The sequence below is a fragment of the Gallinula chloropus genome (genome assembly GCF_964237585.1).
Source record: "Gallinula chloropus genome assembly, chromosome: 2".
Lineage (NCBI taxonomy): Eukaryota > Metazoa > Chordata > Aves > Gruiformes > Rallidae > Gallinula > Gallinula chloropus.
The window spans coordinates 126,383,763-126,398,132 of record NC_140086.1 but is presented as its reverse complement, the minus strand read 5'-3'; the positions used below and the strand labels follow the sequence as shown (position 1 = coordinate 126,398,132).

General features: G+C 43.2%; 1 protein-coding gene across 1 annotated transcript in view; it reads right to left on the bottom strand.

The window, feature by feature from the left end:
• Nucleotides 1-795: 795 nt before the first annotated feature.
• COLQ (collagen like tail subunit of asymmetric acetylcholinesterase) overlaps nucleotides 796-14,370 on the bottom strand; it is a gene marked incomplete at both ends in the record, with an annotated part of 40,382 nt that continues 26,807 nt past the window's right edge. Inside the window, 6 exons of the mRNA XM_084260221.1 lie at nucleotides 796-865; nucleotides 2,830-2,932; nucleotides 5,187-5,307; nucleotides 5,927-6,046; nucleotides 9,528-9,667; nucleotides 11,469-11,565. Of these exons, the coding sequence (XP_084116347.1) occupies nucleotides 796-865; nucleotides 2,830-2,932; nucleotides 5,187-5,307; nucleotides 5,927-6,046; nucleotides 9,528-9,667; nucleotides 11,469-11,565 (651 nt within the window). The remainder of the gene's footprint in view (nucleotides 866-2,829; nucleotides 2,933-5,186; nucleotides 5,308-5,926; nucleotides 6,047-9,527; nucleotides 9,668-11,468; nucleotides 11,566-14,370) is intronic.

Genomic DNA, 14,370 nt, shown 5'->3' with positions numbered 1-14,370 from the left:
TCCCTGTCTGATTTTTCCCTGGGAGAGAGCTCCTTGGCTATTTATTTCACAGTTTATTTGTTCAGTTTGGCCTTCGTGGTCTGCAGTTTCGAGCCTCCTGTGACTGCTTGTGTTTCCATGCAAACCCAGGTACACACGGCCAAATGTCTGAGCCTGGAGGAGACATTAACCAGGTATTTTCTGGCTGATGTGAAAGCACTTACTGAAGGGCCTCTGCTCCTTTGCTCCACAAAGGTGTCCAGGTAACCTTAATGTCGCTGAAGTCATCGCTTACGTGGATACAACCCTTGCAAAGTTCACATTGTGATAGAAGAAGAAGTTCCTATAAACACCGCATCCGAGGAAGGTGTAAAGACAAAAACCCTGAAGAGCTCACATGTACCTTTAACAGTGCTAAGTCGAGGTAATTGTTACATGATATTCCTGGTTAGTGAAGTCCGGTTTCCAGTAGCTTAACGTTGCATTTGTGATTGGAGAGCAAGTTGCCATCCACAGCCACTTGAAAGTCTTACTGGCAAACGCTGTTTGACATTTCTCTATTAAGACAGGATGCAGTGGTCCTATTTTCTCCCAATCTGACTTCATTTAAAATAAAAAAAGAAAAAAGAAAAGAAAAAAGAAAAGAAAAACATCTCAAAATGGCCATCAGCAGCATGATGTCTCTCTGTTTATTTTCATGAAGAGGTGGGTGTTTTGGTTGGGTTGTTTTTTTTTTTGTCCCAGTCCTTCTGGATAGCTGATAGTGTAGCACCTAGCACCCCGCTGCACCTGGGATGCTACCCACCTTCGCTCCCCTCATGTGAAGTACCGGCACTGTGTAGAGTCAATGTAGCAGTAAGACGTGCAGCGCAGTTTTCCGTAAGACCTGCAATAAAAGGGAGAACCTCAGTTTCAAACTGTGCCATAGGCCACGGGACATGGCTTCTGGGTGCAACTCTCAGTGGGAAGTGAAGAACATCAGAAAATGTGGCAACATATGGGGACCAAATTAAGAGGAGAATTTCCATCAGTGCTCTGCTGTGCTCCCTCTTGCCAGCAAAATAAGAGTCCAGGAGAAACTGAGTGAAGACTGAATTCTCAGTAATGTCATTTAAAAAAAAAAAAAAGCAAACAAAGGAAGTCCCTATTGACAGTGGGACTTGAGCATTGTGTGGGAGTGGGTGCAGGAGGCCTTGGCACTCATCCACGGGAACTGTAACGAAATATCTGAGGTGCTGAGTGTTCTTCCAGTGGCTTCCAATAGCTCCAGCAGGCATGACTGTCACTGCCCTTTAACTTATTTTCCATGTACTTGAAATAATGACAGTGACTCAAGTCCACCTTAGAAATAATAAAAAAGTAAATGGAAGGGTCCTTGCAAGATAAGGAAAAGCAATGATTTTGTCTTTCTGCTGACTTAAAGTGAGCGGCAGTGATTCTACCTCCTGAAGGCCTGACCACAGATGATAATAAAATAAGCATTCTGATGAGATTTTATTGCCAGCATATGTCTAAGTGAATAACCCATCTATCAGATAACCCACAAGCTGTGGAACAAGCAGCCATTAAGCAGGTCCTTAAAACTATGTCCTTGGATAACCTACGTTCTCAGAAAATCAACACAGAACCTGAAGTGAATGTGTGCGTAATATGTGGGTGGATTTGGGAGCTGGAAAGGGTGGAAAATGGGAAAATCAGTCCCAGCGGAGCTCTTGGAGGAGACGGTGCTTTGGGCTGAAACTCCCACAGGGTTGCCACGCTCACATATTTACCCTGTTTTACTGATGAGTCACATCTCTTTCTTTAGATTAGCAGATAATCTGCAGGCTGCACCCACAAAAATAAAGGATTTTGGTTGCTCTTTGCAACTTGGTGATACATAGAATATTAAATTTATAAAGATTTATTCAAGCTTTTGCAGTGCTATTTTGGCACCAAACTTGAGGATTCTAGAAGGGAATAGCTTTCACAGGAGAAAGCAGCTCAACACTGTCTGAAGTTGAGATCTCTATAAAATGTTTCAGGTTGTGAAGTTTGCTGCTCTCGATTTTAGTCATGTCTTGGACCAGGAGCACTCCAACAACTGCAGTGAAAGGTTTAGCACAGCACTTGACTTACAAAGACATCCTGTGGTTTCTTATTCCTGTCAATTAGCACATTATTCTTCCATGAATGATGAGGGCTCTGGGCCTAATTTAATTTGCAAATTAAATGTTTCCTGTTAGCCAGTAACAATACCTGACAGTTAATTAGAGGTACTGCTCTTGGAGGCAAAACGTTGACCAGAGGAAGCTGCTTAAACAAAAGCAGAGGAGGCAAGTCAACAATAAGCAGATGCTGTAAATGAAGGACTTTGCTAAGCAGATGCATGGCTTTGAGATGCAGGGCTGAGAGATGACCAGTTGCTTCAGAAACAAAGATACCCCTGGAGTACCCATTAACAGGGTACAGGAGGTCGACTGAAGGTTGTGGTTTGGGCTTTTTTTCCTTTCCTTGAGTGAGGTTGTTTCCTTCTCATGGTCTTTCCTACTCTTGGTATGTTATGAGTGAACATTGACGCAATGGTACTCTCACCAAATGAAGGAATTTTTGCAAGCAGTAGGCAAATACATGTCTGTGCAACCTTCAGCCATTTCATATGGTAAGAGACCCTGAGAGTTGAGATTCAGCCCTTAAAGTCGATGATGCTCAGAAACAATCTGATGGGCCTTTTCTCCCTCACTACCTGCAGCGCTCTCAGCGGAAGAAGGTTTATGTGGGGAATACTTTTCTGCTTTAAAGCTGGCAAAGAGGAAAAAAGAAGGGGGGGGGTGGGGAGCAGGGAGGGGAGCGAAGAAAGCTCATACATACCCAGGGAGATATGTTTTACATGTCAAATATCCAAAATCCTTCCCATCGCAGTCCTCAACCCCTTCGTGTCTGTAGCCATCCCCGCAGTAAGCACGGCGGCATCCTGGTGAAACAGACAGAGAGAGCCACCTTCAAGGCACTGTGTGTGTCAAAAGAGGCAGGTGAGGTAAATGGAACTAGATGGTTTTTAGGGTAAAGTATAAAACAAGGCATTTTGGGGAGGGCATCCTGTAAGGAGTGTCTTAGGAGGAGCGATATTCTTTGCTACAAAGAATTTGGGGGTTTTAGCCTAATTTCAATGATCAAGGGAAAGAATGGGCAACTACTAAAGTACTAATTGCAACAGCATTTATTCTCATCATTATTATTACCAATGATCATTACTCTCTCATAAAAATATTAAAGGAAGCATAAAAGATAGTTAATATAAAATGTGTTGGGGAGGCCACAATTTCAAAAAACCACTTTGAGGACATCAGGTGGTTTGAAATTCCCAATGTATTTACCCATTATTGCACGTTATCTGTGTGCATCTGCTGCCAATGAGCACCCACATCAAAACAGAATTATGCAAACCTATTTTCTGTCCATTAAAAAAAAAATAAATAAAGTCATGATTGCCAAAAAGAAAAGTGTTTTTCCCACAGACTCCCACTGACTTGAGTGTGTGTGGGCCTTGTGACATTTTTTCGTGGTGGCTGGCATGTAGGCTGCAGTGACATGGGAGCTTGTTTGCTATTTTAGCAACTGGATTTTGCTTCCAGTGCCTTCAACTTTTTGAGCATGATTTGTAACTTGTTAAAAAGTTAACTTAGCTAAAATTCCTTTGAGATCTTCTCAGAGACACTATTAAGCAATGGATTAAAAGAACAGTCAAGAATAAGGAGTTTATAAGATCTGAAGTGGGTTATTTACAAATAAACACAATTAATTAATAGCACCAAGTATCTGTTTGTTAGAAATTGATGCTTCTAAGAGCAATGAGCCTATTTTACAGTTAAATCCACTTAAGATTGGCTTAACTTTTTTCTTTTGGTTCAGTCACAGAAGCAGAATGATGACAATATACTAATTTCCAAGTAACTCCATGATAACTTTGTGTCACACCAGTGTCAGAAGTCTCTGTACTTCAGGGCCTCAACTGACCTGAAGTCTGGCCCGTGTTTAGTGCACAGGAGTACAATGTGCCTCCACCATGTACAATTTTGCAGGCACTAGAGCTAATGAAAGCAATTTTCCTGCATACTTGTTCCCCATGGTTGATTGCAAGTTCTAATTGAATCAGGCTTGGAGCCTGGAGAGCTCACCCTCTCTGCCTGGATTAGTCTGCAGCCAGGCAAGCTTAGAGAGGCATTGTTTATATGTCTCCATATACCTGTTGCAACTGAATTGCCTTTGAAATCTCTTTCCTTGTCAAGGAGAAGTTCATTTGGATTCCTAAGTTATAAGGGGAAGGGTGGTGATGGATAGGTGGGTGGGCAAACTCCGAGTGTGGCTGCTCACACTTCATTTCCTCAGAAAGATGGGCTAAAAAAATGGAGGACTATATTAAAAATATTAAAAGAAAAAAAAAAGGGAAAAAAATGCATCTTTCAGTGCTGGCTGCTACTTGCTCTGAAAAGTGAAGAAGCATCTCTGCTAGCACTGGCGGAGTACCAAACCTGCTTCGTGTCAGCTGTAGGTGGTAGAGCTGGTAGAGATGGTACAGCTGTAGAGTGCTGCGCTGTGGGGAAGGCATCAAGGAGTAAAAGCAGCTGAAAAGTAGCAGCTGAAAGGTTGAAGTGAAGGTTGCCCCAGCAGAACAAAAGGAGGATTGACTAGGCACACATCAAGTGTTTCACAAACCAAATAGTGGGCTGAGACTTCCCCAGGCACAGCGAATTGCAACATCCCAAGTGATTTCACTGGACTTGGTATGGCTTACTATTAGAAAGAGGCTTCACCAATGCCTGTCCCAAGGGGTTTTGTGGCACACTGCAGAGGGATGCTACATGTCTTGGCCAGAAAGCTGGCAGCCCCTGGGGAGGCTGTGCATGTAAACCCGCTGCTGGATTTGGACATTGAAATGCAGCAGTTTCGCTCTGACTGCAGACACGCTCCTCAGCAAGCGTGTGTGAGAAGTACTGGGGGTCACTTCTGTCTTGTGCTGGTGTGTGACACCCACATGCATGAAGGACCTGAGTTTTGCACTATGGCCATCGTGCCTCCCTCTCCTGGCGCCTGCACTCCAGCCACAAACACCTCCAAGCTCCCCTGAGTGAAATGCTTGTGCAATTTACACAGCGGTGTACCCCGTGGTCGTAGCTAGTGCACCTTCCCTGGTAGGAAGAGGCTGCTCCTGATGCACAGTAACTTACTTATACAGTCATCGGTCACAACGGCATTGCCATCGTCGCACTCCTCCCCATCCTGTACGATCCCATCTCCACAGGTGCCACCAGCTTCAAAGCGGTAATCCACGGGGTAGAAAGGGGTGAGCTGGCCAAAAAAACCACACTGTGGTTACTGAAGCAGCCGTGAGCAGCCTGGCTAGTGAGCAGAGGTGAAGGGCTCTGGGAGGCAGATCCCCACAAGCAGGTTTTCAAGTTTCCCAGTGCTGCGGTTTGGTGGTTCACAGGGTTTGTACAGAATCTGATTCAAAGTCCGGTGGACACAAGAAGGACCCTGCTGCTGACTTCAGCAGGACTTAGCTTTGCTTCTTGAAAGAATGAGGAAATACATGGCTTTGTTTGGCAGGGTTTGTGTTTTCATGCAACTTTTTACCCTGGTGAGTTTTGCCTTATTTTGTGTTAAATAAAAGATGCTCTTTACTGCTGTACTTCCCTGAGCTCAGCCCCAGTTTGAACCAGGCTCCACTGGTGAGCAGAAGGAGCTGATCAAAACCTGCAGCACTGATGACTTAATGCCTCAGTAATTAAGACTACTGTGAACAGAAAAAAAAATCACAGAATTAGGTAGGGTTGTGGCAGTGCTCAAAAATGAGCCTTTTCTCCATTTGCTTCACTGATTCTGCATGACACCTTAAGTAGAGGAGTATGTTCTGTATGAACTGAAAGATACACTCACGAGTTTCCTGAGACCACAGTCATATTTTCACCTGGATTGGGAGCCATCCAGAGGTATCCTTGAAATACAAAGATCTCTGGTCTCTTCTAAAAGCTAAGGCGTTTTCGGTGTTTAACCGCTCCAGTTCTTCTTGATTATTCACCACAAAAATCTGGGGCACAGAAAAAGAGGTGGTTGGTAACCCTCTCAAGAAGTATTTTGGGTTGTCAAGAAATCTCTCGTAAACTGACATAAGTATCTGCAAACAAGTAAACAATTGCCCAGTGAAATGGTTCGGTTGTTTCCAGAAACAGAATGATATTCCAGCCCTGGGTGAGAACTTACACCCACAGACTGACAGATGGTCAGAGGCTCCTTTGCAAGCAGTAACTTGAGCCCCAAGCTACGGTTCCAGTGACCCCTATTTTGAAATGCACAACCACAGGTAATGCTTGTGCAAATATTCTGCACAGTCATTACTCAGAAAAAAACCCAGATGCTCAAATGGCTAGATGCTGGGACAACTGCTAAAGCCATATGGACGTAAAAGTGTTTTTCATGGGCTTGTCTGTAATTTTTTAGCCATGCTCATGGCTACAAAATTAATAACACACGGCTCAATGCAGCCTTTACTTATACTCTATTAGTTTGCACTTTGTTTAGATTTAATTGGTATTGAAACACATGCTTCTTTACATGCACATGTTTTAGTATAAAGCCAAGCCTTCAATTAAATGGAAAAAAAAAATAGTTCAAAATGGAAAAAAATAGTTCAAAATGGAAAAAAAAATAGTTCAAAATGGAAAAAAATAGTTCACAATGGAAAAGGATGAGCTGCTCTCTTACAGGTTAATGTCTCATTCACTTATATTGGCTGTAAGGGGCATTAGAAAATGCTTCCTTCAGCAGCTTAATCAAATTAATTTTAGCAAGATTTAAACCATTTTTTAAATTAAGAAAAAGCAAATGGAATGCTTCTGAGCAAAATGGATTTTAGAGCTCAGCCCGATTCCCCCCAGCATAAACAGAACTGGCTCATTTTAAAACAAATTACCCCGAAATTTTTACATAGCAGAATACTCATGTAGTCCCTGAGAAAGGCTGGTTTCATTAAAGAAGGACTGAATAAAAATGCCCTCAGCTTGAAAGAAAGCAAGCAAAGAACTAGAAAGCCAGCAAAGGACTGATTCTGTAATTGTGTTGAGGAGCTCTCATTTCTCTTGAAATCAATAGCAGATCTGTGCTCTCTGGCAACTCTCTCTTAGTGTTACTGGCCTTTGAAATTGGGAAAGATTTAAAAAGCAACATGAACCTTTAACCAGTGACAGAAAACCAACACTTAGTTTCCTAGCCTCTCCCCTCCTCCGGCAGCTTTGTCACTGTCGTGGTTTCACCCGGCTGAGGGCCAAGATCCACGCAGCTGCCTGCTCCTTTAAGGAAAAGGGCAGGTTAAAGGGAAGGGGAAGGGGGGTGAGAAGTAAGGGAAGGGAAAAGGAAGAGAAAGGGGCAAATAACCCCAAAATCAAGAAATTAAGAGGCCCGTGGGTTGGGATAAGGATAGTTTACTAAGATAACAGAAAGATACAAAGTAACAATACTAACAGGACTTCAAAGCAAAATATATGAAGCTGTTGATACACAATGCAGTTTCTCACCAAACCATACAACTCAGGCCGTGCCACCCAGAGCCGTCCCAGAACCCGACCGTCCCCCAAGAACCGCGCGTCCCGGAGCCGCCCTAGGCCTTCCTCCCGTCAGCCCCCCGATATCCTGGGCAGGACGTAACTGGCATGGAATACTCTCTTTGGTCAGTTCGGTCACCTGTCCTGGCTTTGCCCCTCCTTTCTCATGAAGAGCTGAGAAAGTCCTTGACTGTCTGACAGCAACTTAGAAACATCAGGGTGTTATCAGCAGTACTCCCATTTTACTCTCAAACACAGCATTCATCTGCTGTTACAAATGAAATTAACTCCATCCTGACCAAAACCAGGACAGTCACCCGAGGACTTGATTAGAGTGGGTGATTGCGGTGGGGATGAGATGATGGGCAAGTGGGTGACTGCTGTGGGGATGTGCTTTGCAAAACCACTCGACATAGGCACAGGGGGCACAGAGCACTGTCTCTGGGCCTTTTCCATGCACAGTTATAGCAAGCTTGACAAGTTTTCAAGTGGTACAAGGCAGGCTTCAAAGCTGCTACATTGAGATCCTAACAGAATAAATAATAGCAATGTTTAAGCTCTGACTCTTGGCGTTCGAGGGGGTAAAACAAATGGGGCAGGCAAAGAGGGGAACTCTGCTGGTGCTCCAGCTCTCAGAGCTGAGGCTTGTCTCTTTGCCATCCTTCATTTCTGAGTACAAAACGGCACTTGATCATCATCATCATCATCAAGTGAAGGTTCATAGTGTAGGGCACTTGTATATTAGGTAGTCATACTTTTGAGATCTAACTGTGCTGGACGGAAAAAGAGGGTCATAAGCCCTACACAGGATACTGCAAGCTTTATACCTTACCCCATGACCTCTCCGTGCCATGAAGTACCTGATGCTCTCTTGGAACAGTGTGCAGCATGATGTGCTACACACCTTTATTTCACACACCCTTAGGTACAATTTAAAAGAAACAGGGCTCTTTTAATGCAACACAGGCAGGGATGAGCGAGCAGCTGACAAGGCCTGTGGAGAGCTCATGCAAAAGATTGAGTTCAATGACCCAGTTTAATGGACAGTGTGGTGAGGGTGTCCCTTTCACAAATTCTAACACCTTTCTGAACGAGTGACAGATGGGGAAGTTAACGAAGGTAATCGCTGCTTATTGTCATTCAGAGCCGACCAGACACCATGCAATATCCACTTGCATGAGTGGAGTGGCTGGGCTAGGCTGGTACATGGCACTTTCATTGCTGATTAAGTCCTACAATGCACAGAAGAATAGAACAGAGACCAGCAGAAGGAAAAGTACAGAAGTAGTATTTACAAAGCCCAGAGAAAACCGGAGATGAAAGATTGCTAGGTCACTTTCCACTGATGACTTGTCTGTTAAAGTACTTTTATCTTATTTGCTCATAAAAATGATTTGCAGAAGGCTGTGGATTGAAATTAGCTGTATGAAGTGCATGTCTACAGAGAGGAGCTTGAAAGTCTGACTCCCATAGTTTGTGGAGACTTCTTTTTGGTCCAAGGTAGAGAGTCCATACTTTGAGAGAATGTTCTGTCATATATGTGAAATGCTTGAGCTCAATATTCAATTTTGAAATCACTGTCTTTGCAGAAGAAGGTACAAAAAAAATAAGCAAGAAAGAGATATTCATTTCGGTGACCAATCTGAAATATGTTTCAGTTTACTGAAATAAAAAGAATGGGTTATGTCTGTATAGTAGGAGTTGGCAGAGAGTATCCTCAGGCTTGGAAAAAAGTTTTCAATCATATGCCGTGTAATGATGGTTTGAAACAGCTTCATTTGAGCACCTCAATCGTACAACCCTCAGACTAGTTACTAGATCAGACTCTTTTGCACCAATTGGATCTCAAGAGGTGGTGGATACTCAAAATATCACACTGCCTGTTAAATCCGAATTACTGGGGAGCACACCACCTCTTACAACAAAAGCACTGGAGAAACACTCACATCCTTTCCCAGAGAAGCTGCTTACCGCGGGGACTTTCGGATAGCCGTATCCAAACACAGGCTCCTCATATGAGGGGTTATTGATGTGTTGTGGGTATCTGCAGAGACATCTCCCCGGAGGCCCTGGAAGTCCTCTCTCCCCTTTTGGTCCTATTGAGAATAACCCTAGGAAGCAAAGGGTCAGGTTGCCTTGTGATGAAGTTAACATACGAAACACAAATGCAGCCTTGGTGGAAGAAGTACAGGCTGGGTGGATATATGCATTTATGTGTGTTTTCAGAGCTGCACATCTCCCACCAAATCCACTGGGAAATGAAGGAAGCAATTACCTGAACCACCAGTTCCAGCACTTCAGGAGAAAGACCAGGGCTTGTAACACACCTGGGTTTTTTCAGATTAATTTTTAAATTTTTCTACCGAGTTCACAGACAAAAAGAGAGGCCATTTGCTTAGGGTGGCTGGATAAATGACCACGTATTTGTAGCTACAAAAATTCAGGTCATGATGAATACACAGATCACTCTATAGCACCTATACTACATCATTAGTTTGACTCTGTAAGCATCCACAACGCATTGGACTTGTGCATTTCTGCAACCACTCGAGCAATTCTGTTTCAGGGGTTTCTGTACAAGAAAAACTGAAACAGAAATACAGGAGTGTTACAAATAATTTAAAAAAACCCAAACACTTTTTGACTTTCAAACTTCATCAAGGATGCTCTACCCTGCAGAATTAGAACATGAGCCAACACGTTCATACTGCAAGCAGTGACATCATTACAGAAAGGTCATGTAGGATCAGAATTTATATTCTAGAGGAAAAAGATTAACAAGTCTGACACATAAACTTTCTGTGGATGGAATAGAAATTTTAAAAAATAATCTCAAGATCCTGGCTGCCTTCCCATTGTCACAGGAAAAATTCTGCCCTCTGAAAAGTTCCAGCTAATTTACTCAGGACAAAGATGTTTTATAATGGGAAACATGAATTATGTGAAGATTTTGAAGCAGCCTCCAGCTTCACAGATGTGAAGACATCCAGACAACCAGAAGGAAGAGTCCTTCTGCCCACTGACATGAGCGAGGGAAGAAAAGGGGAAAGCAGACTGGAAGAGGACATATAACAGGTCAGCTGCAGTACAAGCAGCTGCTGTCAATTTGAGCCAACAGTAGTTTCCAACTGGTTTTGCTTTTCTTTTCAGATATTTTAGTATATTTCTGGGGTGGAGAAAACCCTACCCAAGGGTTCACTCTCGCTGAACATTGCGGGTCATGTACTGTCCTTCACATCTATGTGTGGTCTCATAAGCTGCCTGGAGTCCATGAGCATGCATAGCTTTGAAGCTGTACAATTATTAGACCATTTTTTTTCTCGTGCTTTCTACAACACACACAGTTGCAGTGAGCACAGGTCTACAGCACTTAATGAAAAAGAGATTTTTATTTTTCTTCACCACCCTTTTTCCGCCTCTGACTTCCATCCCTTTCCTTCTCTTCCCTTTTTTCCTTACTGCCATTGTGACTTGAGTCACATCTCTTTTTCTTTTATGGATCTGAACAGGGTGGGTATGTTCTGCCTGATTAGAAATTGCAATCTTTCACTGTACACCAGGATATCTGGATAAGCAGCAGACCTTTGATGATGGAGATTAACTAGTCCCTCCAAGGCTGCCAGGTAACTTTTCGTCATCCCCATCTACCAGTCCCACATAGGCCATGTTTTTGTTTTCATATGAAATATCAGAAGTCACAACATAGTCTTTAAAGTAAGGTATAGAGTCTTTATAATGGACAAGGATGGCATGATCTGCCTTCAGGGGAAATACTCTCCTTGCTGTCAGTGAAGAAGCAATCTAAGCCCTGCAGCATGTTTTGTAAAGGGGCACATGCAGGTGTATGTGATGGGTGAGGAAGGGCTGGGGAGTAGAGACACTGTTTAGGAAATCACTCAATCTCCTGCTTACCTGATCCTGAGGGTCCAGGGGGCCCTGGCTGGCCAGAAGGACCAGGCCTTCCAGGTGGACCCATGATACCTGCGGGTCCAACGTCTCCCTTTAATCCCTAGGAGAGAGATGACATCCATTTGTTTGCTAAACTATTAATAATACACAACATCTTCCAGCCAGCAATGGCTTCCCTTTCAAGAAACCCAAGACATTTGGCAATAGGAGTATGCAGCATGAACCTCATAGCCACCACCCCAGGGAAGACATGCTGTCCTTTTTTACATGGAGACAGAAAAACATGACCAGGCAGGTCTTCTGCTCCTAAAAGTAGGCGGTCCCAGCAGATGTGCTCCATGTGGAGTCAGGAATCGCCCTGCTCTGACTCCAAACATTTGGGGACCTTTCTCTAAAGATACCTTTTCACCCCTGGTAGCTCTCTAGGGGTAAGTGCAGCTCATACAGAAAGTGCTGGTGGAGCTGAAATAGGTGACCCTGGAAGTACCTAGTTACTGCATGAGGCAAAGGGAGAATTCAGGAAGGTGTTGGCAAGTTCTATCACAGTGACTCTTTCCAGTCTCAAGGTGCTTTCTGTCAGAAGCACACTAGTGACTCTGAGGCCCACACTGTTTTCAGGAGTACTTTAGGTGCCTGGACCCCTGTATCTCCTTGACTTTAACCATGGGTACAGCTATGCTAACAAATCATTGCAAGGCAAGCTGGATTGTGGCAACACCATGCTGACAAGAGGTGTTCCTCTGGTATCTTATCAGTTAAAACGCTGTGAAATTCCCTATGGGAGATGAGTTTATACACAGTTAGCATACAATAGCTAATGTTCTGTAAAATCAGACCTAATTTGCTTCCTGGAAGGCTTGTTTGTACAGCCATACCCTCAGGCGTTTGGAAGTTTCACCCTAGAGCTGTTCAGCGCCTTCCTATTTTTGGTCCTGAATTTAATATGGTGACACTTATTAAAAATAACTATATTTATCTTCCTGCTCATATACTCCTCAAGGCTTGGGTTTCTCAGCTTTATATTTCAGAAGTGTGTTACACAGCTCGAAGTTTAAATATCTGGTTTGATTTTTATGTCACAGCATACATTCTTTAGCATAACAAAAATGATGTGGGCAATATAAGCTTTCTTTTCATAGAATCATAAAATGTGTTAGGTTGGAAGGGTGCTTTAAAGGTGATCTAGTCCAAAGGAGGCAAATTCCTTGAAGATGCTGTAATTCCAGGTTGATGTGCATTCTCAGGCACATGTCAAGTGGTTGCATGTCTAATTTCAGAGTAATAAAGCATATGTAGTAATATATGCTAAAATAATTTGATTATATAATATGTTGTATCCCATGGATACATTTGAATGTCACTTGTACCATTTCAACAGAAGGAGGTTGATTTTGCCATGGCCCATAAAGAACTAATTGGATATTTGCTTTGTTTAATCCTATTAGGTAAACTCTGTGCCATCAAAATATTCCAGGATTTATGTGAATGTCAGCGATGCTGATCCCTAATTACTTCTTACATTATGCAACACAGAACTAGCAGACTGGGATTTTGTAGCCCCCACTAAGTCTGTGGGAAATCTCTTTCCCCCACACAGTAACAGAGGCAAGCTGGGGACAGTCAGACAAGTACTGCCTGAAAGCAAAGCTGTATTCTCTGTCTCCTGCTTTGGAGGAATGATTGCTTAATGCTCTCTTGTTTAGCACAGATAGGTTAAATAACAATGGCTAAGATTTATATTAAATTTCATTGCCTTATTTTTCTTTCACAGGGACCCATGGCTTTTCCCATGGACAGTATCTATATGTCTGTCCCTTCCTTCAAAGCAGCATTATTTAAAGCCCTGAGTCATTCCTCCTTATCAAGATGAAGACCCTAAACTTGCTCCTTAGGCTCAGCTCCCAGGTTCCAATGCTTTGGGTGTTCTATCTCAGTGTGAGGGCAGTGAGGTTGTGACTTCCACCTCCTGACCACCTTTTAGGAGGCTGAGGAGAGCTGAAGAAGTCAGTGAGATAATCAAGAGGTATCTCAAAATGGAAGTGGAAGTGACACCTTCCTAATTTAGCTGCTTTCATCTAGGGATGTCAGCTGGATCAAGAGACAGGAAATGACCCCATGTTGATGGAAACTATCCTCTCAGCTGAGCAAACAGCCAGACAACTACAGCACTTAAAGGCAGCAGCCAGACCCACAGAGCCTTGAAATGCCACTCTCAAGTTTTTTCTAAGGATTAGAAAAGAAGAAAGGAAACAGCTAGTTTCCCAATTACAGAGGGAAACTCAGTATTCCTGAAGAAGATCAATGCTGAAATTGCTTTCAGGGCACCAGACAGGGTTTTGTGTACTGAGCCCTGGGCGTAGAAATCCTACTTTAGTTTCTTTTAGTCACGCTGATTGTTGCCTTAAATTATAACATGTCTTATGTCACTGCTTTCTGATTAATGCACTGTGTAACATGACAAAATGTCTAAGGTCAAGCAAGGAGTGCACTGTTCAAATTGATCTGCTGGCACTGTGTCTTCTCTTTACCTTATGCACTGGAAGATATTCTGTGCACTTTAATTGGCAGGAGAACCGAGCACAGTTTACATCATAAACCACACCACCAAAGAGCACATATCAGCTTTTAAAACCTGACAAATCAAGGACAAAAAGAGCCCTCTGGAACATCTAACACACTTAGATTGCACACAGCTTCCTCACTTGGTGACCTACTTTTCCCCCTCCCTGGCCCAACACCAAACTCTTCATTTTCCCTCACACTGGGTATTCTTGCACTTCAGATTTTAGCTGACAGCATCAGAGCAACAGTGATGCCCGTGTGCACCTCTGTGTGAGGTGCTGGGCATAACCAGACCACAAATAAAGTGCTTTCAGCTGGGCCCATTAACCACCAAACCTACAAG